At 41.9% G+C, this 25,247-nt stretch overlaps 1 protein-coding gene across 11 annotated transcripts in view; it reads right to left on the reverse strand.

The window, feature by feature from the left end:
• The window catches only part of ITPK1 (inositol-tetrakisphosphate 1-kinase), a 153,977-nt gene that overhangs the window by 108,959 nt on the left and 19,771 nt on the right, over positions 1-25,247 (reverse strand). For 5 of the 11 annotated variants that reach the window (XM_054825802.1, XM_054825808.1, XM_054825803.1 and 2 more), the window contains one exon: positions 10,038-10,062. In XM_054825802.1, the coding sequence (XP_054681777.1) occupies positions 10,038-10,062 (25 nt within the window). Of the gene's footprint in view, positions 1-3,421; positions 3,567-10,037; positions 10,063-16,843; positions 16,906-22,356; positions 22,387-25,247 lie in introns of those variants that run through there. The other 6 variants (XM_054825801.1, XM_054825806.1, XM_054825805.1 and 3 more) reach the window with 3 other exon arrangements.

Genomic DNA, 25,247 nt, shown 5'->3' on the forward strand with positions numbered 1-25,247 from the left:
TGGATCCTAAAATAACGGCCAAAGAGTAGTACAAGGTAAGTCCATTGCTTAGCAATGACAGAGGCAGTCTATAGTTTGTATATAGGTGGTTTCTGCTCTCCTGCTCATAACCTCTGTTGTGCTGTTTTTCTAAGACAAAGGAGCAACACCCACAGTTTAAGTTTTTTTTTATCATAATTGAAATGTCTGATATCTTAATGACTGATTGACAGCACTGTCTTAGGATCCTACAGGTCAACAAGGAAACTTTAAGCAAAACTGCAGAGGACAAGTTCTCTTGACGTGCTTTTATTCATCTATAATATGAGCAACAATTAATTCTTTTGATTCCTTTACAAAAATAACCTCAACATAAGAAGAGAACAATTAAAATAAAATGTAATATGGCATCACAGTTTAGTAATGAATCTATGCTATATATGGAAGGCAGGCTTGGATTTCTTTTGGTTTTAATGCACAGCTGAGTCACAGAGAGCACACCTGGATACGGAGCCTCCGAGGAACAAAACTACGGATGGATGAGCAGGAGGGGAACAGCTGAGCACAGGCTTACTATCATGGATGAAACTGCCCTGCAGCACTGCATGGACAAAGTTCAGCAGCTTTTGTGGTTCCTCTGGCTTTGGGATTTATAAAGATGCATTACTATGTCAGTAGCACACTGGCTTTAAATATACTAACAGTATCATCCCCAGTATAAATCTGAAGCAACAGAGATATATTCACACGAACCTTCCCGAGGAGGCTTGTCTCTAGGCTCCCCCACATTCTACAGAAAGAAAGTTAACTCTTGCCCTCAGTGACCTTCTCTTTCAAAAGAGCTTTCCAAAAGGAGGGACTCTATTTCCACCACTTGCTAAGCGACTACTTAGGGCACATCATACCCTTAGGTATCCAATGACTATTCTGATTCATTTATTAACTGCAGTTGGCCCACCCTTGATCCTGGCATAGCCACTGGAGAACCACACTAATCTCATCTAGGATGTTGCAGCAGCAGTCTCCTTTTTGACAAATCATGTGAGGGATGAAAAAATAAAATTAACATATCACAGCTCTCACATTTTCCATAAATGTGACCTTACGTTAAAGAAGCACATTTTGGATAACCCGCTTCTACCTCACTTTGGAGAAAGTATGCTTGTAATCAACTAAACTTCTCCTGGCTCTCTCCTTTCTTCTTCAGACTGAAATCCAACATTTAACAATTCCCACCCTAAACTATTAATTGCGCTGCTTTTGGTATCAGTGCAAAATTACCTTTAGCAGTAAATATTCTCAAAAACTAGACAAAGACAGTGATTGAAAATAAACTGTCAAAAAGTCCTCGAGGGTTTTCCATCGATACGCTAGGTCAATATGACAGGTATTGCAAAATAACAACTAAAGGCATAGAAAACATCTACAGCATGTGCAGAAACCCTTTCTGTCTGATCTGCCTGCCTTTAGACATACAGCAAGAAGAGGTCTACACTGTTGCCAAAAAAAAAGAAAAATAGATGTATTCCTTTCACCAGAAATGCAGAGTTAAAGTGAATGATAAATATTCCTTCTAGTAAAAGACATCATTCTTAAAACACAGTACCCCTTGGAGAAGAAAAAAAAAAAATGTATGTGTGTGTAAGTTCAGCTGTTCTGATTAAGTTGAAGCCATTCTGCTTTCTTCTGCTGTAATTCCATGAAGGCAATCAGGTTCAGGAAAACATTTCCAGCTTTCGCTGTGTTTGAATGTGCCCTGTTTTATATAGGAGCAGCTGAAGTACATGTGCTAACAGTTTCTCTAACTTAAGGCTAAAGACCAAATACAGGAAATTCTATGAAACTTTAAGGCCCAATGTCTTTAAGCACCAGGTTTTACTGGAACTCCATTCAATCTTGTGACATGAACACATTTAGCTCATTTAATTGTGAAGTGCCAGAAGAGCAAACAAGCATGCAGTGATCTCCAGAGACAAATATATCAGGTCACAGTTCAGATCAAAGGAGTACGTAACTTTTGCAAAAGCTGGGGAAAGGAAGAGTCAACAACATCTACTAAAAAAGACTTTCCCAAACTTCACTGATCTTCTGCAGAGTCCTCTGGAAGTTCAGACCTACCAGCATGCTCACTGAGGAAGGCAAGCATACAAATAGTCTCCTTCACTGTTCTGATTATATTCTCTCTATAAAGTTTTGGTTTGAAGCAAGCATGAGCTATGGTGGATACCACTCATTGCTCCCAAAGGAACATTGTTGTCCCTGTGGAACGAAACCCCAGGACTGAAGACAAGGTTACAACTGCTGTCACAGGAATGAGCTTGCAGCTCTGCTTGAGCAAGAGACTTGCATGATTTCACCCCCAAAAAAGACGAAAGATGGGGCATTCAGCTGGGAGAGGACACCTCAGTACTAGGGTCAGAGGTACAGTCACCCTTGGCACTGTGTCAAATTAACTCCTCATCCTTCCTACTCCAAGAAAAAAAACTTCAGAAGAAAAGGTCAAAAGAGCTATGTGCATATTTGTACTTCAACACAGACTTTGCAGTTTCAGCAAACTGCAAATGAGACAGGTTGGTTTTAAAATAAGGCATTTCCTGAGTTTCCTGTCTCCAAACACACTCCATTTGCCCTGCTTTGATATCATATCACAACACCTGCATTCAGTGAGACAAATAATCCTATTGTTTAATGCAGCCCAAAATTAAAGCATGGTCTTTGTTGGCCCATAGGTACCACTGCAGTAATCACGATTAATAAAAGCAATGTCTAATTGTCATTTTGTGCAAAGAGTTGGACTGTATACTGCAAAATATTCCTAGTCAAAAGGAGGCAAATGCAGAGTTTTATTCCCCAGCATTTCTGTCAGGGTCTTGTTTGTATCCATACTACTTCCTGAGGAGGGATTTACAAAGCTTTGCAGTTCACAGAAGTATCTGGGAAGACACTTACACACTGATGGCTGAGATAATATTATATGCAGCAATCTGCAGAAATTACGAGCCCCCATTAATAGTCCCATTTTCCTTTACACAGTCATCCTACTCTACATCACCATTCGGGCACCTCAAAGCAATTTAAATGGCATTCCACTACAAGGGGTATTACCTTCATTAGGAACAGAGGCAGAGTTTGTAAGGGAGTGCCCAAACTGCCTGCAGTAAGTGACAAAGCGAGGCACTCTGCAATCTCAGTCCCATTATAGTGACCAAAATCTTTGGCAGAGGCTCCACAGGGAGTGGATTTCCACCCAGGACATCCCAACTTCCAGCCTTTAGCACTGTTAGGAATCACTGCCTCATCACTACATGCCAGGGAGTCAGGAGAAGACAAAGGGGCTGGGCAGAGCTGACTCCATGGGCCAAAGCAGTACAAGCTCAAACCTGACAGCCATTCATTACACATCAGTTACAGATTTCTAAATCTTAGTTGTGTTTTGACTCACCCAGGTGACTTCTGCAAGTGACTGCGGAACCCACACCTCTCCTAGGTCACTGGGATTCGCAGTCAGGAGAAAGCAGTCAAACCAGTCAGTAAGAGAGTCTGAGCCACAAAAATTTCTTCGTGCTTCTCTCATTCACTCACCAAGACTGAAAATAAATCAGACCTAAATGCATTTTGATTTGTTTGGCTTACTCTGCCTAATTTTTAAGAATAAATGCTTATTTATTTAATCTGCTTAATCCACATGGTGGAAATGTTCTGTAGTTTTCCCTTCCTTCCCTGCCCTAACAGATGTGTATTTATTCCTCTTCCCCACTGGACCAGAAAGGGCCACGCTGTACCTAACTGACCAGTCTGCTGACGCAATCTGTAGCAGCACGCCAAAAACATCTTTCCCTGCACAGGAACCTGTGCTTCATTCCTGCTGGGCAATGCTGCTTCTCAGGTACCAAGAAGGTCTCACATAGAGAGATCTCCTCTACTGAGGAGGACCAGAGAGAAGATTCTGCCTGGGATTTGTTCTTCCACAGTCCTGCTATTTCTGGGGTTGAAGCTGATATTATTACAGGTTTTTTGGAAGACCTTGCTTTGTGTGCTTAGCACACTCTGCGTAGCACCAACGCTCAGAAGTATCAGGATCTTCGCAAGATTTTAACCAGCAACTCCCCACCTTCAAGCATGTGCAAAGTACCTAACACGATGCAGTCTGGGGAGGGCTTCTGCAGCATCATTTCCAAAAAATGCATTCAAGGCAAAGCTGACTGCCATCCTCAGAAGAACATGCACTTTACTGAGGGACTGGCATGCATGTGAAAATAAACTTTCTTCTCCCGGTACTAGAGTGCCAAGTCTCTAACATCTCAACAACCCTGCTTGCTTTGGAAGCTTTCCAGTCACATCTTTCTGTATATGCTATCAAATATATATTTTATAAGCTCCTTTTCTCCGTTAGAACGCTGTTGCTCCAAGCTTATTCCATTAATACTTCATGTGAAAATAAACCTCTCCACATTTCAAGAAAACAACAGTTCCCTGGCAACAATTAGTGGAAACTGCTGTCACTGGTATTTTTCTTTGATTGAAGAATTAAAAAGGGGGGGGAGGGGACCCTCAATTCTCCTTCACAAGCTTCAGTAAAACCCATGGCTCAAAGGACAGTTTTCTTCTCCACAGTAAAAGATTTCAAATATCTCAATTCCCAGAGAGTTGGGGGGGGGAAAAGGAAAAACAAACCAGCAGCCGAGACCATTGTAACTACTACAATCAGCTGTTCCACATTGAAAAACATGTTGTCCTTCATATCCCACTGCTATTAAAAAATGTGCAGCTTGAAATACAATGACTAATCCCACTTTTATAGCCAACTGACTAGAACATCTTTCTAAGATAAAAGAGAGCATTAGTGTTTATTCGAACCAAAAATACCCACCAAAAATCGGAAATCTTCACTATTTTAAAATTAAAAAATGCAAGCGAGAGCTCTAGGAAAGCTTGAGCATGGAAGTGCTTGAAACAGCTTTGAAGTTGCGAGAAATACGAAGGCTCCAAAGTTTGTCACACAAAGACTGAACTGGCAATTTGTCAGAAGCCAAAGGGCTGCAGCTAATTATTCTGGATTTGCATAGCTTGTGAAACAAAAATAAATGCATGTCCCCATCAGAGGTACTTGTGATGATTTCCACTTCACTGAACATGTTTTCAATCTTACATTCTTCAAACTAAGCCAAACAGATTTTTCCTGAAAAAGAAGGTAGATGGAGATGTTCTCTCTTTCCCTCGCCAGTGTACATAGTCATAAGAAACTGGATACTTTACTGGCTAAAGAACCACCGTCAACTTGCAATTTTAAATATGGCCCTATGCTAATTTTGGGGATGGAGGGGTGAAATTGAACAAAACCAAGCTTTTAATTAGAAAAAAGATCAGAAACAACTTTACTGTTTAAGAAGTACCCAAAACCCTTCTTTGCTAGATTCCATTATTAAAAAACAGAATTTTTTTTATTGTCTCATCAGACAACCACTGCATACTTCAGAGGCTGTCTTTCCCTTGAAATGGTGATGAAAGAAATTATTAAAAAATACTTGCATGTAAGCATTTACTGGCAAATCACCCCAACGCTAGTGCAAGAACTGCTCTGCCTCAGCCTTGCCAGATGCCGCCTGCCCAGTAAGTGCCTGCTGGCCACGGCAGATGGGCTTTGGTCATGTTTGTCACCTGTTCTGAGCATCCTCTGGCCACCAGCTCAAACCACTTCAGCTGAGCAGGCAGCTGCAAGGGGCTGGAAGAGCTGGCAAGAAAAAAGGAGGGGATGACAGGGAGCAACTTGGACACCAGGAAAACCCCCTGCAGCTCTGACTGCCCTGCCTCTTTGCCTCCCTGTGAAGGTAGGTATGCAACTGCCACAGGAACCACAAGAGTATCCCAGTCAGAATAAATGCAGCCTTATGATTAAAGGCAGCTGAACCAGTGCTGTCTTTCACTGGAAGAAAGCCAGCAACACCAGGTCTGTTCCCACCATTCACCTTGCTCTTCCCTTCCCTTTGTGCCCCACAGAACAGCACAGGGAAGCCCCGACACGGGGCAGCACATGGCACTGCACCCCTGCTTGGACAACTGCAGCTAGAACTCCTGCCGCGCAGGTTTGGCAGCACAGCTCCCAACAGCACTGGGGCTGGTACAGCAACAGGTTCCCTATAGGAGCTGGGGTACATCCTTCAGTCTTCCCTCCTGCAAAACTGGAACCAGAGCACTTCCTTACCTCACGGGGTAAAAACAGGTAAGCACTCTAATTCAAAAAGCACCCTGATACTGTGGTGATGTCTACTTGAAAAAATTAAGCAAAAGACCTGCCACAAGGTAAGAGATATAGCACAGTATTCTGTTAAGAGCCCATATTTAAAAGCCAGGAAGACATTTGGGGTTTTCTTGCAATATAACACTGGTTTGTGGCTGCCCCACTGACTTGGATTTAAATTGCAGAAAGCAAATCTTGATCCAAAACATTGCCAGATCTTAAAGATGCTGCTACTCAGAGTTCTGCAAATGCCCACTGGAAAAAAAAAAGAAATGAGCTAACCAGTTCATTCTCCCAAATGTTTGGGTGCAGGCTCAGACTTGTACTGTCTTTGGAAATTTCATAACCTTGAAAGCTTTTTATTTGATTCATCTACTGTACTATCTTTTAAGCCAGATAGCTTGATGGATGTTACTCAATTGTACTATATAATGGCGCACATTTCAGCTCCTGTGCATAGAATTCACTGTGAACTCACTTTATGTTAGAATTTAATCAGTATTTCTAAAAAACCAATTATTTATCACCACACAAGTTGAGAGGTTCTTTGTTTTCAATGGGATGCTTGAATAATGTCTTACTGCTGGAAAAAGGAGCATGCCTGCTTAGCATCCAACTGTGAGTCCTATTCTTCCATTATTTTTCTTTAGAGGATGCGCATGTTTCTCCACTCAATAAAAACAGAAAGCTGGAACCACTCTTTCTGCTGGAACTGAAAGTTTGACACAAGACCAAACACAGAACTTGAAGACAAGTTACAGAATCTTAATTTCTGTCTAGCAGCAGCTGACTGATAATCTCTACAGTGCAATTAGTCTTAAGAAAGCAAAATACGAGAATTTCATTGGTCTGGGTAAATAATAGAGGACCTTCCTAATTTCTCACTGCAGGAAGGAAACAGAGGTCACACAGGTGCTTATTTGAAGACTTCGAAGACTTCCCTTTAGTAGTAGGGAGTTCTTTCTTGCTCCTCTGCAACATCTCTGGAGAAGAATAATCTGATGTCTGTTCACAGAAGTCAGCACGTACCAGTCCATCATGCTTGTTACCTGGAAGCCAGTAACTGAATCCTACCTTCTGATTCACTACTTACTACTGGAAAGCAAGTCTACATTCAGAAAGTTTTTAGTTTATGTAAAGAAGAAAATAGATAAATAGCCTGTGTATTTTGGGGTTTTAATTTACTTGTTTATTGTCAGGTGTAAGAGCTGGTTTCTCTTGAACAGGATAGGTTCTTTAAAGGAGGAGAAGGGGACACAAATCAAAGAAACGCTGCTGTTTAACACAGGAAAACAATATTCCCTCTGTCAAATAAACTTTGTCCACCAGATCGACATCAAGACATCCTCCACCTAGAAGCAGGGATAGCAGGGATGGATCACGTGAGGTGACTCAAGCAAAGCTTTCTAGTAATGCTGGATGGAGAAAGAGCCCCTTTCTGATACATCCCCTACCAGCTACAAGTACATGCATCAGGATATATGAAGCAAAATGAACATGATAAGCAAGGGGTGATCATACACAGACAGCCATCCTGCCCTAGCAGAGCAGCAAGCGTCAGTGTTCGAGGCGTGCCTTTGGGGCACAAATTCCCAGAAGGTTAGGCTGACATGTCACCTATGCTGTGAAATTTGAGGCTTTTACACAAAGTCCTGTCTAGTTCTGTCCAAATGTTTCCCAGAATGCTCTTCCAAAAAAGAAATCCTTTCCAATTATTTTGCATCTATCTGATAACTAGCCATTAAGCTACACAAACATCAGAAGACTAACAGGTAACCCATGAAAGAACAGTAACTTTAATGCACAAGGTAAAATGGAATTTGCCCTCTGCTCAGCTAATCGGTGCATCATTTAATTCACCTCATACAAGCACCTTGCTGCTTAAATGTACAGTGCAGGTGTGAGGCACATATAACAAAAGCAGACATTGGACTGTAATACACTGGGGTATATTTAAAATAACAGTGTCCCCTAGACAGTGACACAATTATAGGCTAGCTTTCTCTCTGTGCTGCTTGTGAAGCTGTGCTTCGCAAATGCTGGTTTGTATTTATCAATCTGGGGATGCTGTTATACAACTGATGAAAGAGGCTGCTCCCTAGCTCTGAGCAATAGGAGGTTCAAGTAAGGAAGATGATGCTGCAGCGGTGAAAAGTTAAATGCAGCCAGTAAAGTATATGCCCTTTTTATCTTGTAATAGCATGCAGTTCTCAGACAACCACACATACCTGAAAGATATATTCTCCACTTTAACTAGCAATAAAAGCTTCTTAAAGCCTCTTCTGATAGTGGATTCTTTAAAATAACATGGCCTGATTTTTCAATTTTTTTTTTTTGAAGTGCTTTTCTCCTACTCCCTGCTGGTGTTGAGAAGCACCTTTCACATGGGCTTAAGAGCAGCCTCAACTATCAGTGGCTAACACCCCATTTTCCTGCTCTCTCCTCCATCCTCTCTATTGAGACAGTTTCATCTCTGCTGCTGAGATATGAGAAAACAAGTATGAGGAACACACTGACCACCTTAGAGTGCAAAACAAGCACTAGGTAAACAAGAGTGAAACATATGACATACAGCTTTCTAAATACACAAAATAACCCAGAAGGAAAGAGCATGCTTCCCCTCTGATCTTTTACGGCTATAGTGCTCTATGTTACAGCTGTCACGGTAACATAATTACTTTCCCAAGTTGCCATCATCCTTTAAGTAACATCTTGTGTGAAATATGACCATTCAAGACCTGGGAAACAACAAGCTCATCTGTAGATGAACTACAACTCAAAGGCACTTTAATATCATGTCTCTGCTCACTGGGTTATGGGAACATTCCTTCTGCCATAGTTTTTTTCAAAGGCCAGCTCCTGCTTCTGTTAAGCCCGACTGTCTGTGAATGCAATAGGCACAGACTAACATCACCTAATCAACTACCAGATCTTAGTTATTAACAGACAGAAAAGCCTAATTGCATTCCCACTTTCACTAGGGCACCTACTGAGTTAAAACTAGATTGACTCAACACATGCTTCACAAAAGGGGAATCGTCTTTTTTCAAAAACAGTATCCGTAGCAGAGAACTGAACAGAAAAAGAAAGAAAAATAATTTTCTTTCAGGTCATGTTCAATGGGTCATGTTGACATCTTCTCATGGTTTAACCCCAGCCAGCAGCTCAGCACCACACAGCCGCTCGCTCACTTCCCCTCGGCAGGATGGGGGAGAGAATCAGAAGAGTGAAAGTGAGAAAGGTCGTGGGTTGAGATAAAGACAGTTTAATAGGTAAAGCAAAAGCCGCGCATGCAAGCAAAGCAAAACAAGGAATTCATTCACCACTTCCCATTCGCAGGCACGTGTTCAGCCATCTCCAGGAAAGCAGGGCTCCATCACACGTAACGGTTACTTGGGAAGACAAACGCCATCACTCCAAATGTCTCTCCCTTCCTTCTTCTTTCCCCAGCTGTACATGCTGAGCATGACACCATACGGTATGGAATATCCCTTTGGTCGGCTGGGGTCAGCTGTCCCGGCTGTGTCCCCTCCCAACTTCCTGTGCACCCCCAGCCTACTTGCTGGTGGGGTGGTGTGAGAAGCAGAAAAGGCCTTGGCTCTGCGTAAGCACTGCTCAGCAGTAACTAAAACATCTCTGTATTATCAACACTGTTTTTCAGCACAAATCAGAAACATAGCTCCATACTAGCTACTGTGAAGAAAATTAAGTCTATCTCAGCTGAAACCAGGACACATCTAAATGACAGCATTTGAAGTCAGTAAACCTTTTTTATAAGAAAATAGAGGGGGGAAAAAACCAAAAGGTAGCTTCTACTCACCTGTACTACTTCTACTCCTCTTTTCCTGGAAAAGAAAAGGAAAAAAAAAAGGAATGGTTAATGTTGGAATCATGGGGAAAATGTAAAAACAAACACTAATGGAAAAGAGTTGCTTTATACTAGAATGCAAACAATAAAAATCTACACTAATGAACCTGATTCAAATTCAGAAAGGCACTTGTTCAATTCCATTCCCTGCCTAGGAAGCACTTCGGCAGCTTCTGAATCAAGGCCTCAGAAGTGACCCAAGATGCACGCTAAGCAGCTGCACCACTGGGACTGACACAACTGCCAGATGAGCAGAGTTAAGAAGAGGGTGATGTTAGGAAGCAAGCATCTCAAATTTGGTCAGTTCTACTTCACTCTTCATTTGTCATCTGCCCTCAGAGTCTGTGAATTGCACCACAGCACATTCCATGTGTTTGATAGATCTTTGATTTTGATCCAAAGATACATGTATAAATGCCAGGGAGAATGAACACGGCACCTTGCAGCCACTTATCCTCTTACAGCCTTGTTCTACCCCCGTTATCTTGGTACACAGAATGCTTCCCAGAGCCACACACACACACACAGAGTAACTTGCATCAGTTGTTCTATGCTTGAAACCCTTGCCAAGAAACTTTTAAGATGTCCCATGGCTTGGCTTCACTACAAGCACAAAGATACCCAAGGCTGGCTCCACAGACTAGCCCTACAAACAGAGCAGGGAAGGGGACAAAGAAAGGGTACAGAAACAGGTTAGGTCTGGAAGAGAGAGATTGCCCTGCAGCTGGAGCACCCTGCTCAGATGTGTCATCCTGCTGCAACTCCATCACAGATACATCCCCATAGACCCACTGCTCAAGACAGACAATTCATTCTGGAAGCAGTGTCTGAAAACCACAATTATTTAAAACTCCAGCTGGTGACTGCTCCTGCACTGTGTCAGATGGACCTAACTGTGCTGGCCTCAGCAGAGGCAACAACCATCGTGTGGCTGTGCCCAAAGAAAAGCTCATAAATTACACAAGCAGCCATGCAAGCAAACAGGTATGGATTCAACCCCATAAAGCAAGTATGCTCCGCTGTTCCAGCCAGAGCAAGCATCAGCTTACGGGCTGGGATGGGACCCTGTGCATGCATCAGCCCCCAGTGCTGTGGTTTCCTTTGGGCAGAAAGGGACACGCACTCAGATGTGACCAGGAAGACGGACACAGCATACCACAATACCCAGTTCTAGATGTTGGGCAGCCTGGATGTGGGGACACTGGAGAGCGCAATACCCCGTGGTTTAGACGCATCCTTGGACTTCAGTTCAAGGACTTGTAGTCACTCTGGCTCCTGCAAGAGCAGCGTTCAAACACCTGGGGTTTGTCAGAAAGGCCCAAGCCTCTGAACACTGCTTTGGCCATAAGGGGAATAGTTCTAGTGATGCTGAATGAAACACCAGGGATAAGAGACTGCAGAAGCCTAGAAATTATACACCAAAATGTTGAGAACTGCAATTGGTAGAGCCAATTTGGGTGGCTCTGTAGAGATGGTCATCTATTCTGCTGATATTAGAATTAAGATTCAGGTGCATGCAGCCAGACGATGCTCAGTCATTGCATTTGACAAGTTATCAAGCAAACCAAACTATTTCTGCTCTGGTCTTGAGAGTAGAACTGAATCCCTGGCACAAAGCCCAGCCATTCCTGCTCCATGCCACCCTCCCAGTATATGCAGGCTATTTAAATGTTATAACCTTCTCCTCACTTTGAAGACATAGGAAATTTAACTTAAAAATCAAAAGCCTCAGCAAGCACAAGACAGGAATCTCTCTTCCTCGTTCCCACTAACCCCATATGTGAAAACCAAAGACCCTTTCTGAGGAGGTCACGGAGCAGGACTGCCTAACTCTGCCCTCAATGCTTTTCTATCTAAGAGCATCTGTGGTGTTGTCCATAGTTGCAACTGCCGCACACTGCTGAATACACAATGGCTCCTCCAGTTTTCTGCCCGATACAGTAAGTCTTTCTTTTGGGAGACCATTACAAAGATGCCCAAAGGGACAGGCGATCAGTCAGCATCTATGACACAAATCGCTCCCTTCTTCCACTTCACCAGTCTGGAGTTGCTCTGGCCTAGAATCAGCATGCACTGCACAGGCACAACAGAGGGCTCATCGTTGCTCAGCAAGGAAATTAAAAAGAAAATGAAACCAAGCACCTCTTGCAGAGAATTTCAAAGCCCTCTTGCAGATAACAGTAGCCTTTAAGCAGTGAGTGATTAATAAACTGCCATTACATCCTGGGAAGCATTGCTACAGACCACCACCTGAGGCTGCCCAGATGCATTTCAGCTGTGCTTTGAGAAGAAAATACAATTCTTGTAGAAAAAGAGTTAATAGCCGAACAGTTGAAACAATAACTTTCACACAGCTAAGCAAGATAAATAAGAAATATTAGGTGGAGAATGTTTTTTTGGTAAATTAGGGCAGCAGCCGCCTACTCAGAAGCATTCTAAGTATTGTGAGCTAAAACTTAAAATAACCAAAGGAGCTACATTTTTGCTGTGTTTGCCCTGGAGTAAACAGAACAACTCAAAACTGCCATTGAAATACACCAGGCTTCAGACGGGACTGCTCCAGCACCTCTTGAAGAGTAAAGGCTGATGGCAAAGACTGCATTTCTTGACATGCCTGCATACACACTGAATAAGTTTTGTTCTACTTTTGAAGAAGAAAAATATTTGCAAGCTGGTTGCCAAACCCACTTCAGAAAACTTCTGGGCTGATTCTTTCTATGGACTTTGCAAATTTATTGGGACTTACAGAAACTGATTGTGCTGCCCCAGCAGAAGGGAAGAAGCCAGACCAGCACACAAGCAGGGAGAGAAGGGGTGGCTGCTGTTGGGTGTGATGTCACACATGCTTAAAAAGCTATGGGAAGGAGGAAACGATTACCAAGGTTAGCTTGTAGTGCTGGGTCTTCCCCTTTTTCAGAAGGGGGAGGGATGTTTCCCCTTTGGTTACCTGAAACATGAGAACTTTTTATACTTAAGTCCAGGGGACCAGAAACCACAGAAGCATGCATATTTTGAGGATTAGTTAATTTGGGAAAAATCCTCTACCAAAATAGCTTTTTTGAAAAATAAGTTATTTTAAAAACAAAAGAAATCCAAACAACCAGGATGTCAAGCAACCACACACTCCAGTTCTGGCATTAGCTGATTCTCCGCCTCAGATTTCCTAAGCCAGTGAGTGACTCCAGGCTTTTTGGCTGGGCAAGTCACAGCTGCAGGCTCAGGGCAGCAAGACATCCCTTATGCAACCAAGCATGCAATACCATCTAACCACTAACTGCCTCACGTCACATGTGAAAGAGCTTGGGGATAGGCACGGAAAGAAAGCTCATCCTACACACGAGAAACTCTAGGACCCTCCAAAAATAAACAGAGAGAACGAAGCAGGCTGTGGTCCACAAGCGATTCCCCAACAGGGGCCTGTCTGCGTGGGACACTCAGTGGAGAGAAGATGGTTGCCAAATAAACTGCTCTGGGAGTCTGACAGAACCATGGACCAGTCACCACTCCTTCAGATGATGCTTAAAAAGCTAGTAAGAAAAATACATCCTACAGCCTTGGTGTACGTTCTTTTGGGCTGTTTCTTTAGCAGAGGACAGGCTTTCTGTTAAGCTATGCTAAGACACGCACCGCAGATGCACTTAATGTACATGAGATACTATGACAAACTCCTCTCCCAACGCAAAGCACAGATGCTTGCAGGGGTACAGGACTGCAGCTCAGACGCAAGCAGAAAACTGCAAATTCTGCAGACAAGCCAGACAAACGAGACAGTTAAAAAAACCTGAGGAATACAAGAACATATCCAGGCTAGGCAGAATGCTTCCAGAGGTACTAACGCCTGTTTCAAAGGTGTTCAAAGGTGCTGACTCCCAGGGGGGCTATTTCACTTGGAGTATTGACCACTACTCTTGTGTCCCTCATGGTGCTGTCCATGACCCCTCTTTCTTCCCAAGTAGCTTGAAATCGAGCCAAAGCCTACCAGAGGAAGGGCTCCTGTTCCCAGCTGACCTGGCTGCCTCCTGATATTGGCAATAGGCTATACAAAACCCACAGCAAGTCTTTTTCTGAGTGGAAAAAAGATCATCATCATTAGCTATATTTCCCTCCTCCCTCCAAAGAGGCAACACAACTGGGTCAAAGAGAGACTGTGTCTGCCCACTTTCATTGAACAGATGTTTGAAAAATGGTCAGTTCTAAACTATATTCCCAGAGGTTACTATTTTTAAAATACATTTCATTACAAAGACCATCTAGACAGGGATCTTGTACTCCAACCATCAGCCCAGGAGGAAAAAAAAAAAAAAATTACTAGCAAATGTTAGAAAACCTCTGGGAGAAGAGAGAAGGGGAAAAAGTGTTCGAAGGCGATAAAACTAAAAACATAACTTACAGCAAAGCTTCAATGTCTTACACCGGCATAGTATGCCTAAAGCTATGGAAACCTATTCAGGTGCAGCACAAATTACTGACTGGTGCGTCTCATGTTCCCCTCCTTCAGCATGCAGCTCTGCTGAATCACACACTGCAACATTTAAAGGAAAACCAGAAATGTTTAAGCAACTGCTGCATTAGCCTGCAATACCGAATAAAACCCAGAAGCTTGTTATGACTATATATAGTTCTATACCTGAAGTCAGTGAACAACTCTTCTGGATAATGCAAGCCTCACCATACACAACAGTAATTAAAATAATTACCATGCAAGTTGACTTCTTGTTTAAGTTAGAATGATGTATGGATTTAGAGAAGGATTCAATATCAAGTTACTAAAAGCATATTAATCAGTGTTTTGGAACTGATGTTTTACCACAGCCTCAAAGTATGTAGAATGCTTAGCTTTTGGGGCTGGGTTTGGATTATTTAACAACTAAAGTAAACAGCTTGGACTAATTCCCCACAGCATCTAGGACCTGAACATCATAGCGAATGACAGTTAAAAGAGAAAATGACTATCAGGTCGTGTATTATAGCCATGGTTAAATTAATTAACATACTTTTGCTGTCTGAGTGACAGATTGAAAAATGCCAAACAGAACTTACAATTTCAAAAGTAAAGGGCACTCTTTATTTCTGTTTTAATAGCCTAAGAAGTTATTAGTGCACGCAGTGAAGCTCATTTTCTCAGGAGAATATTTCACCTCCAAAATTTCCCATGTAAAAAAGTGGCTAATAATGGTATTAATGTATTTCTTTGATGCAATGCTTCCACACACCACAAATTCCCACAACACACACAAACATTCACTAGCATCTTACAGCAAGGACCAGCTGGAAACCCACTAACCCCTTATCCTGCAAGACCAATGAAAAACTGAAGCATCCAACATCATGACTTCAGAGGTTCAAGTAGCAGAGAGGAAAAAGCCACAAAGGAAAGAAATCAGACACTGTAAACAGTAACTAGAGGAAATAAACTGCCTTTAGTCACAAAAAGTTTCAGTAATGGTTTAACGAAATATTACAAGGCTACTAATTTCACCATTAAACAATAGGTATTGTAGAAATAAAATCTGTAAATTCCAAGTAATAAGAGCCATAAAGGCATTAAAAATAGCTTGAAAGGATCTGTTTTCTTCTGTTTTCTTTTTAAACTAGGCATTTAAGATGGATCAGTGCTGCTGAGCTCTGCCAGACTCTTTTCTTGGAACTAGTGACCCCAGGTTCTGGGAGCCCATACTTGCTGCTTTCCCACCAGGGACACAAAACCTTTAACCATGGTCTTTCAAGAAAAAAACTGAAGGGCCATCAGTGGGAAGAAGGAATGATTAACAGCTGCACAGAAAAAGTATTAGAGGCAATGAGCTATTCATCCTACCAGACATTCAGAGACATATTTAGTACCTGATGACAATTATAAGCAATTGGGCAGGGTTCAGACATCAGCCATAAGCTTACACCACCAGACATTATCAGATCCAGTTCCCAGCTATGGCAGCCAGCCACACCATGTGATCTCTTTATAAACTTATTAAAAACCATCTTCAAACCAAGCTGTTTTGGCACTGTATCTTCCATTACAGGACATTAACTTCCCAAAGGTCAGAGTCCTTCAAATTTGCAGGCTAAATTGTTCCAGCATCATCCTTTGGCTTCAATAAACTGCCTGCTTCCTTAAGCACTGCAAACAGCACGCATGTCCTCTCTGCTCCCAGCTCCCTTTGTCTCCCCACGACCCCGGCCACCCCAGTGCTAATATGACCCACTGCAAAAAGCAAACACATGACCCATCCCTTTCAAAAGTCCTTCTAAGGTCACAAGGCACTGGTGACGACAGAGAGACCTGAGAAGAGGCAGCAGAATCATGAGGCAGAAGACAGTATCCCTTCTGGGGACAGATGTGGTATTTATATGTATTAAACTCTTACTGCAGAAGCTATTAGAGGCTTCGAGAAACACATGAACACATTTACATTTTACAAACAAAATGAACAATATGAACAATAACCTCACACTAACAGGTTTATAATCTGAAGGATGCTTAATATTGCGTACTTGCTCTCCAGTGCCATGATATGTTCAATTAGCTGTCACACTGAAGCAGAAGTTGTCTGCATGTGTTGATAAAACTTCTTGGTGCTATAGCCATAAAACACTTTAATATTTTATTCTCTGAAATCAAGCTTCCAAAAATTTGCATTTTATATCATTCTTAGCAACTCTCATCCCGTATTAATTTAAGCTAGCAGTTAGAAATTATTAGTGTCTTTTTCTCTTAAATCACAGAATAAGTCACTAGTCAGCAAGAAAAATTTTACAACCTTCCATTTTTCAGTGCCAGCGGAGCTCTAGAAATGCAGATCTTCATCAAGAGAATCTTCATATAACTTAGGCAAGAAGGGCAATCCCCTATTCACCAAGATGTACATTAGTTAGCAGATTGGTATTTTGTTTACTTCTGACTTTCCAGATACTGCCAAATTGCAGGAAAAACTATTTCCCATTTCTTAACATCTATTATGGTGAAGTAAGAAGGCAGAAGAAGTAGTCTTCTCAACTTCTCCAGTACTAAATTGTAATGTAAGGCAAATAAAACCATACTGAAAGACTTGCCATGAAAAGCTACCTACAGTGAAGCTGAAAGGAGAACTCACATTGAGTCAATGGATGAAGATTACATCAGTGTCAGTTCTGGACAGCACTGCTAGAACTATACCAGTCTGAAAGATAATGGGAAATGGATACTTCCATTTCTCCCCTGCATCAATGGTGGGTCCAACAAGCAGACAGGGTTTTTCAGTTTTCCAGACGACACAAGTTAACAGGAGTTCATCTTCCATATTTAATCCCACCAAGCCCATGCCAACACTCCAAGCAATGGGTCTACATCCCAAACAACACAAAGCAATACTACACTTCTCCCTCACTGGCAGCTCTCTGAAACCTGTTTCATCACCTTTTTCGTTTCAAATAAAAGAACACTATGTGCTCAGAAAGCGCAATGTAATGGTATGCAACTGTGCAAAATGGGATTAGAAAGGGCTGCCAGAACAATGCCATTTTAAGTTAACAACGAATTAGGATGGTCATTCACTAGCAGTCAAATGAAACAGCACTAAATGTAAAGAAACACTCAGTGACCCTGCTGACAGTTAACTGGAGATACTTACTATCAAGAAATATCCTGAAGCTCCTGTGGCTACAGCTAACAGATTCCTTACGCTGAAACTCCTAAAAGGACATACAGACACAGGCACACTCAGCTACAGAAGCGCTCCCCCACGAAGCATCACCATCTTGGGAATCTCCTTGTCACAGCAGGGAGAGCTGGCAGCACACAAATCCTGCAATGACAGACTGATACAGCTTTACATTTATACTGTATGCCAGCCACATTTTGATGCCCTTCAGTAAGCTTTGTCCAGCGATATGTGGAATTCCTCCTACCTTTGCACAGGTCTTTCTAACTTTATGCTCAGACAGTTCTCAAACCAAACTAGCTAACAGTATTAGTCAAATGCCTATTCTCATAGGCTGAGATACCATTGCATCTACAGTCAGCTGAAGTACCGCTCCTCCAAACTCTATAATTATGTTGGCCTCCACATTGCTTCTGAGCAGTATCAACCCTTGAACAGAGAGGTTTACCAATAAATCCTTGAACTGCATCAGACAAGATAATCAAGCATCCTGCCTGTCTGCCTCCTTTCAAATACCACATCTTTTGCAACAGGAACTAAGAATTAACAAGTGCTGAAGCAATGCATAGACAGTTGAATCAACGCATACATCTCTGCTTCTGCCTACCTACAAACCTATCTAGAAACTGGAGCCTCGCCTAGCTTTAAACTCCTCAGCTCAGGTACTAAGACCTACTTCCTTGTGGCAGCACACAGCTTAGTGCAGACTGCAGTGCTCACTTGAGGGATGTAGCCACCTTCTGGGTTTTGCAGCCAAACTTTTATTTTTCACTCTCAGAATCCCCTGAACTGGTTTGTTTAAAGCAATCTCACTGGTATCTTCTTGTACTACAGTCAAACCCAGACTGAACCGTAGGCTCCTTCTGACTGGAAAAGAAAAACAGGACAAGAAGGGCAGAGCAGAGGTAATAAGAGAATAGATCTTTTTGTCCCAACACTGACAAGGCTGTCAAGGTGAGTGGGGAAAAAGCTGGTTCACCCCACATCTGTACTGGAAGGCCAACAAAATCAGGTTGCTCTTACAGATATCCACGTAGGAGAAGAGCACCTCTCAGAAGTAAAAGATTTAAGCCAGATGCAAGCAAGCAAGCCTTGGTTTATTCTGGGGTTTCCTTTAGGGTCCTGCCTCACTGTTCATTGTGACCCACCATAAAGCTATTTACTGTTCAGCACCGGTATTAATTTTTAACTTACGTACACCAAGGTTAGTAAAACCTGCACACATATTTTAGAGAGCTTTCTCTCAGAATTGTAACAACTGCAAATGCCCCTTTATTAAAACAGCTGCCTCCCATGTTTTGGTTAATCAAATATATTTGAGGTTTCCGTGGCTTTTATAAGGCAAGATGAGGTTTACGTAGGGACAGCATGCATTTTCCCTTTCATTTGAACAATATAGAATCACAGCATACATTGAGAACGTTGTTTCAGTAGTGATTTTAGATTTAAGCACTATCAATCAGATTCAAGCATCAAATGATTCTTCTCTACTATTGCAGATAAGCCATCCAAATCACAAATATTGGTTTACCAGTATTAATGCAAATGGCTGTTATCAGCTACCAAGCAAGGTTAAAGAAACGATACAGGGATTTGGGCTGCTAATATAAATCTAGCTATATTTACCTATCTATATATCTTACTATATCTATCCATCTAGAGAGAGGGATCTTCAGATTAAATATATTTACATCATGACCTATAAGCCTTCCCAAAGCCCCCCTGTTCTATTTGGACAGTGAGAGTTCAGATTGAAGAAGTGCAACACATCTCGTGAGCTAACCAATGTGCATAACTATTGACAGCAATTGTCTTTTTTTTGGAAGAGGAAAGAGGAAGAACAGAAAAGACAAAACATGAACTGGTTTGGTCTCTCAAGCTCATAAAACAATTATAGGTACCCAACCTGTCTTAGCCTACAGTAAGCAGACATTCTGAAAGTGCTTGACAATTGCCCTCTGAGAATCTGGCCCCTTCAGGATTTCTCTTAGTTTTAGGTTATCTGCCATAGTCAACTTTAACAATCTCATTGTTGGAGCTTGCACACAACCACCTGGCAAAAACATACAGAAGAGGAAACTGTATTAGAAATAATTTACCAGAACCATTATCCACAGTTTAACTAGACCGCAGTCCCTCTAGGCAGTGCATTTGTAAAGTATCCCACACCATCAACCTCGAGAACTACTGCTGCACTCTGAGGTTCTAGCAATGCAAATCAACTCTGACAGCAAAAAATTATTCAAGAAAAGTGTGTCTTCTTCAGGACTCTGAAAGGTTTGCAGAAAGCTTGCGAGTCTCCTACCAAGTTGGTGTTCAGCATATTAAGACCACTTTGAGGCATCTGTTGTAACAATGTGGAAGTTTTGAAGAAGAAATTATTATAATCCTCAAAATCACAAGAATGAACTAAGACTATCTGGAGAGGAATCTCTTCCTACAAATATCTTTCTACAACATGCACAGGTATGGCAAGCCAACCTAGAAAGCCCTCTGTGTCTCCTAGATCCTCACACGCTAATCAAAGCTCTGAATTGAGTTTCTTAAAGTCATTAAAAAAGAAGGTCCTTAAAGTAGACTTATGCATAGGCTAGAAACTGCCGCTTCCACACCCCTCCCCTCTGCCCCCATCCCATCATTTCTCTCCAGCACGCTACAGGTGCTCCATTTACTTTCACAAGTCTTATCTGGATACCTGCCTTTTACCCAAATAAAAGCACTCTAGTGGCTTGCCTTGATGTTCTCAGAGGGAGCTTCAGCTGCCTTCGTCTTCAACATAAGCATGCTGCACAAAGCCCATCAGTCCAGTATGGTCATTGAGACGAGGCTCTGCTGGGCCCCAGGGCAGTATTGCAGGTCTCTTGCACACAGCAACAGAGAATGAAAGCACGTCTCCACTCTGCTAAAACCAAGGGGCGCAGTGAGAAGAGCACGTCTGCCAAGCCAGCTTTCATCTAGAAATGGCTTTTAATCCACTAACCCTAAAACCATATGCTGTACATCTACTGCAACTTTACAAGACTTTGGCAAACAGCCTTGAATAAACCTTTGGGGAGTTTTTACAGAGGCCAGACACCCATCGAGACATGCATGAGAAATGTGTAATACATAATTTTTTTATTTTTTTTTTTTCCCACATCTTGGATCTCTAAAAGAGACTGGGCATTTTTTTGGCAGAAATTAGAGACGTATTTAAATTCAGCAACTTGCCATGCAAAAATGAGTTTATTCATCTCCAGCCAGGCTTCAACTAAGATATATAGGTGTCTGGGGCTTTTTCCCTTCATGCAAAACTTCATTATACAAACAAGTGAAAGTTAACACAAGAAACTTAACACGTCTGCTCACTGAAGAAACCTGATTGCAACTCCCCCACCCCCCACCATAAAGGATGGCCCTAATGTTTTGGCACTGGACAAGTCAGACACCAAGTCTCCCTCAATTTTCATTAGCCTTGAGAGCACTTGTGATTTCTTGTCTCCTGCATTCACCAAGTGACCATTGTTTGCATATGCAAGAAACAAATTTTCCTCTTCATTTATGGAACCAGAGTCAGCCATAAATTCATAGACATAACTGACAGCAAGAGTCTATGCCGAGAAGTTTCTGCGGCCAGCTATATACACTGTCACAGATACCACTCCAATGTTTCATTGGATTAAAAGGACATCCATGGAAAGGTTTAGCATGAAATAATTACGTAAGAGATGTTCCTAGAAATCTCTTCTCCTCAAACTCTACATCAGTTTAGGCTCATGTAACTCATCCAAGTCAGTTCCTCTGTTTTCTTTGCTCCCTTTGAGATGCATTTCAGGCTTCAGCCTGTAGTTTAAGGCACTTACAAATGCAGCTGTTCTTTTAAAGAGGAGTGGTTGGTCAAGCCCCAAATAAAAAGCTGGCTAAAAGCAGTCCCAGTATCATCTGAAACTGGGTTTCACCTTTATTTTGCTATGAAGCTCCCCCTCAAACACTGTATGTTTGAAATACAGAATAAAAAACAGAATCTGAAAAGTGCAATTCTGCAGCCGAGTACCCTATTTGAGATGAAAGAGATGTTCAGCAGTAAATACATGGCACAAATTAATGTGAACTGGACTGCTTTTCTCCATTTGAACAGATTCAGATGCCAATACCAATAACGGGACTTTCCTTCCCTGCAACTGACTCTTCTGCTTGAGTTTACGTCAACATAGATCAAAGAAAAATTATTTTACTTTATTTGGAAGCCTCATTAGAGAGGCTTGCAATAAAACAAAAGCTTGGCTTCCAACAAGCCATGATCATACCATTTCAAAATATTCCGTTTATTGATACGTGGCCAACTTTGCTGAGAAGCAATAGGATAGAGCATTTGACAGTGCTGCAGTGAATCATCTTGGTGATCTGCACAAGTTACACATGATCCTAGAAATCAAATAAAACGTCTGCAACGTGCAATATTTGAGTATGGTCTTACAAGAAAAAAGGATATAGATAGAGAGACAGCAAATTAGCAAGTGTTTTTTATTATACAGCATATAGAATAATATTAATAGCTGATGTGAACATTACAAGGAGGGAACAAAAAAAACCCAAACAAACAACAACACCCCCCCCAAAGCAACAACCCCACACACCCTGGGCAAAAACCTTACCAAAAGGTTCAGAGAAGAGAATAGAGTTTTCCATTGGTCTCACTGGATGGCACTGCAGTTTGAGGAGTTGGAAATCCAAGACATGGAACAAGGTACTGTTGCCAACCTTTTAATATCAAGGCAACGGAGGTCATGAAGATTCATAGAAATACACCAAAAGCTTTGGGCAGGGATGGACACAGGATTGTTACACATGGGATCAGCCGAGGTCAGAAAGAGCAAATTTGAGCCTGGAGCAGAGATTAGACAGTGAGACAAAGTCTCCATCACTCACTCATGATAGCTTCTGCACCTGAAAAGGGCAAAACATTATCTCTGAGAAATCTCCACCCCAGCTGGTGAAAATTCCCTGTCCCAGTGCGTAGACCACTTCAGAGAACAGCATCTATGCATCTATTTTGTCAGGCATTTCATCTGCTTTATGTTACTCTGAAGTTTGCTGCTAAAGATTAAAATTCTCCCTATTTCTTCCAGTCCATAGGCTTCTTGCTTTAAGCAGTAGCATATGGATAGGTCTGCCAGAACACCCATTTTCTTGTTTGCTTCAGTGGATTGTTTACCGTGCAGTAAGAGGAAAAAAATCCCACTTTTATAAATCATAAAAACACAACTACTGCCCTCCATAAGGTAAAGTGAATAACAAAGACAGTTCTTCAACGTAAATCCTGTTTGCTTACAACAAATTTAGAGCATCCCATCTCTCTGAACCAAACAAATATTTTTTTCTGATCAGGTTCAGCCCTTCTGCAGGCACCACTTTTTCCAAAAGGTCACCTTCAAAGCTCTGCCTTGGGCCAAGAATCACAACATGTGCCTTGCTGTCTCCAACACTCCTGACCTTCCACAGCACACCTTGCTACTAATTTCTTACAGACACACTGGGGCGCACACACACACAATGCTCTAATTAACCCTGCCCTTGTTTTTTTTTTTTTTATAACTTATCCTAGACAGCAGCTGTTATACCCATCATTTCCCATCAGTGACTGAGCACATGTGTTTTAAGACTACAACTTTCCCAAATTTGGCCAGGGCATGCAGGAGCTGATACACAACCCCCAGAATGCTATTACATTTTCTAACCAGACTCTGTCGTAGCCCAGATTCGGACCTGGTGGGAGGTCTGCTACACTGCATAACTGGAAGAACCAGACAATTTCTTGGGCCTCCTCAGATTTTCTAGAAGCTGCCTCAACAAGCTAAATCATTCTGGAACTCTGTTACTCATTCCCTCATTCTCCCTCTCAGAAGAAAAGCCTAAGGCCAACAGTTCAGCTGAATCTTTTATATTTGTTTCCCTTCATGGACTTCCCTAGATTCTGTGGTACCTGCCCCTCCCTGTTACAACACTGGTGTGATCACAACATGCTGATGAGTTTATAAGATAACCTAAATCCCTCTTACAGGGGAAAAAAAGAAGCTAAATTTCTATTCTAATCTACCAAATTACCATTGTCCTTATCATTGCTAAGGAGGCGAATGTATAAACAGCTGATCCAGCTTTTGAGTAGGAGCTGGAAAGGGAGACACAAAGGCACAGTAGCAGCTAGTTGTTTTCCTCTGGGTTATTTTTGTACAGCTCCACCCTGAAACTCACTCTTCAATCCCAATAATTGGCAGCAACTAATTAGAAGGAAAAATGCAAACAGTTTATTAAATGTTTGATTAAATGTTGATTACATGTTTGATTAAACATGATCACAGAACAAACCTCCCCTGGACAAGCGTACTCATTTTCTCTTGCTCACTTCTTTTGTTTGTAGACATAAGAACAACTGTGGAGATGATACTATACCACACACCGGGATTTCAAGCCTATAGGTGACCACACAGCACAAGGCAAGGAGAAGGTGATGATTCCTCTGCTGTTTCAGGTTGCTTTCCACATCATCGGATGCACACTGCTAACTCCCCAGTTCCCTCTTTAGGGCTTTCACATTTGACTGGGGGGTGTCATATGCAGGATCAGCTCAAAGATAGTGCCAGAATTACATCACAGGTTAATTGGAGATACAATCAGCATAAAAGAAAGGGACTTACAGAAACTTATACAACTTTCAAATTGCTGTAAATCTGAAATATGTACAAGGACTCGAAGAAACATTATACACGGGGGGAAAAAAAATCCATGTTAAATAACAGCTTGAAATGATGTTGAAAATTCTGGATGCCTCAGACGGATCCTTGAACTACATCTGCTGAGGAGAGTGATTTTTGTTCATCCCATTTGCTGTCACTCAAGACAAGAGCTATCAAGTAACAGTTAATGAAAATAACTGAACCATGTAATACTATTAGGATTTTACACAGAGAGAAATGTACACATTTAACTCTCAGTCTCTTAGTAAATAAAAATAATATTTGCTCAGAATATTTTCAGGTATTCCTGTTTGCAAAGGCAAAAGAAAATCCTTGACCAAATGTCTGCTTTTACACCCCACTAGCACATCTATCTGCAACAGCAGGATTTCTTATTCCAAGAAATCCTTTTCGCAGGCAGCAATGTTTTCACAGCTCTTTGCACATCAGATCCCTGCAGTCAGCCGTGTTTCATAAAGGAGGCGGCTGCTCCACACCCAGCTTTACGTAACCCCCTTGCACGCAGTTGCTCAGCCTCACTGACTTCACCCTCACGCTGGGCGGGTATTATCTGCCTACTTGGACTTACAGGGTTTTGTCCTTGGTCGGTACACAGTCCAAGGTGCCACAGTAAACTGCAAAATACACCGGCATCACCTTAGGGGCAGGAGCAAAAATGTTCCTCTTCAAAATCTTCCCAGTCCTCAGGAACAATAAAGTTGTGATGGTTATAAAACGATAATCAAAACCTTGCGAAAGCTGCACTCTAAGAGGCCATAAACTGTCGTTATCTTATTTGGACTACACCCTTA

The sequence above is a fragment of the Grus americana genome, chromosome 5 (genome assembly GCF_028858705.1).
Source record: "Grus americana isolate bGruAme1 chromosome 5, bGruAme1.mat, whole genome shotgun sequence".
Taxonomy (NCBI): Eukaryota; Metazoa; Chordata; class Aves; order Gruiformes; family Gruidae; genus Grus; species Grus americana.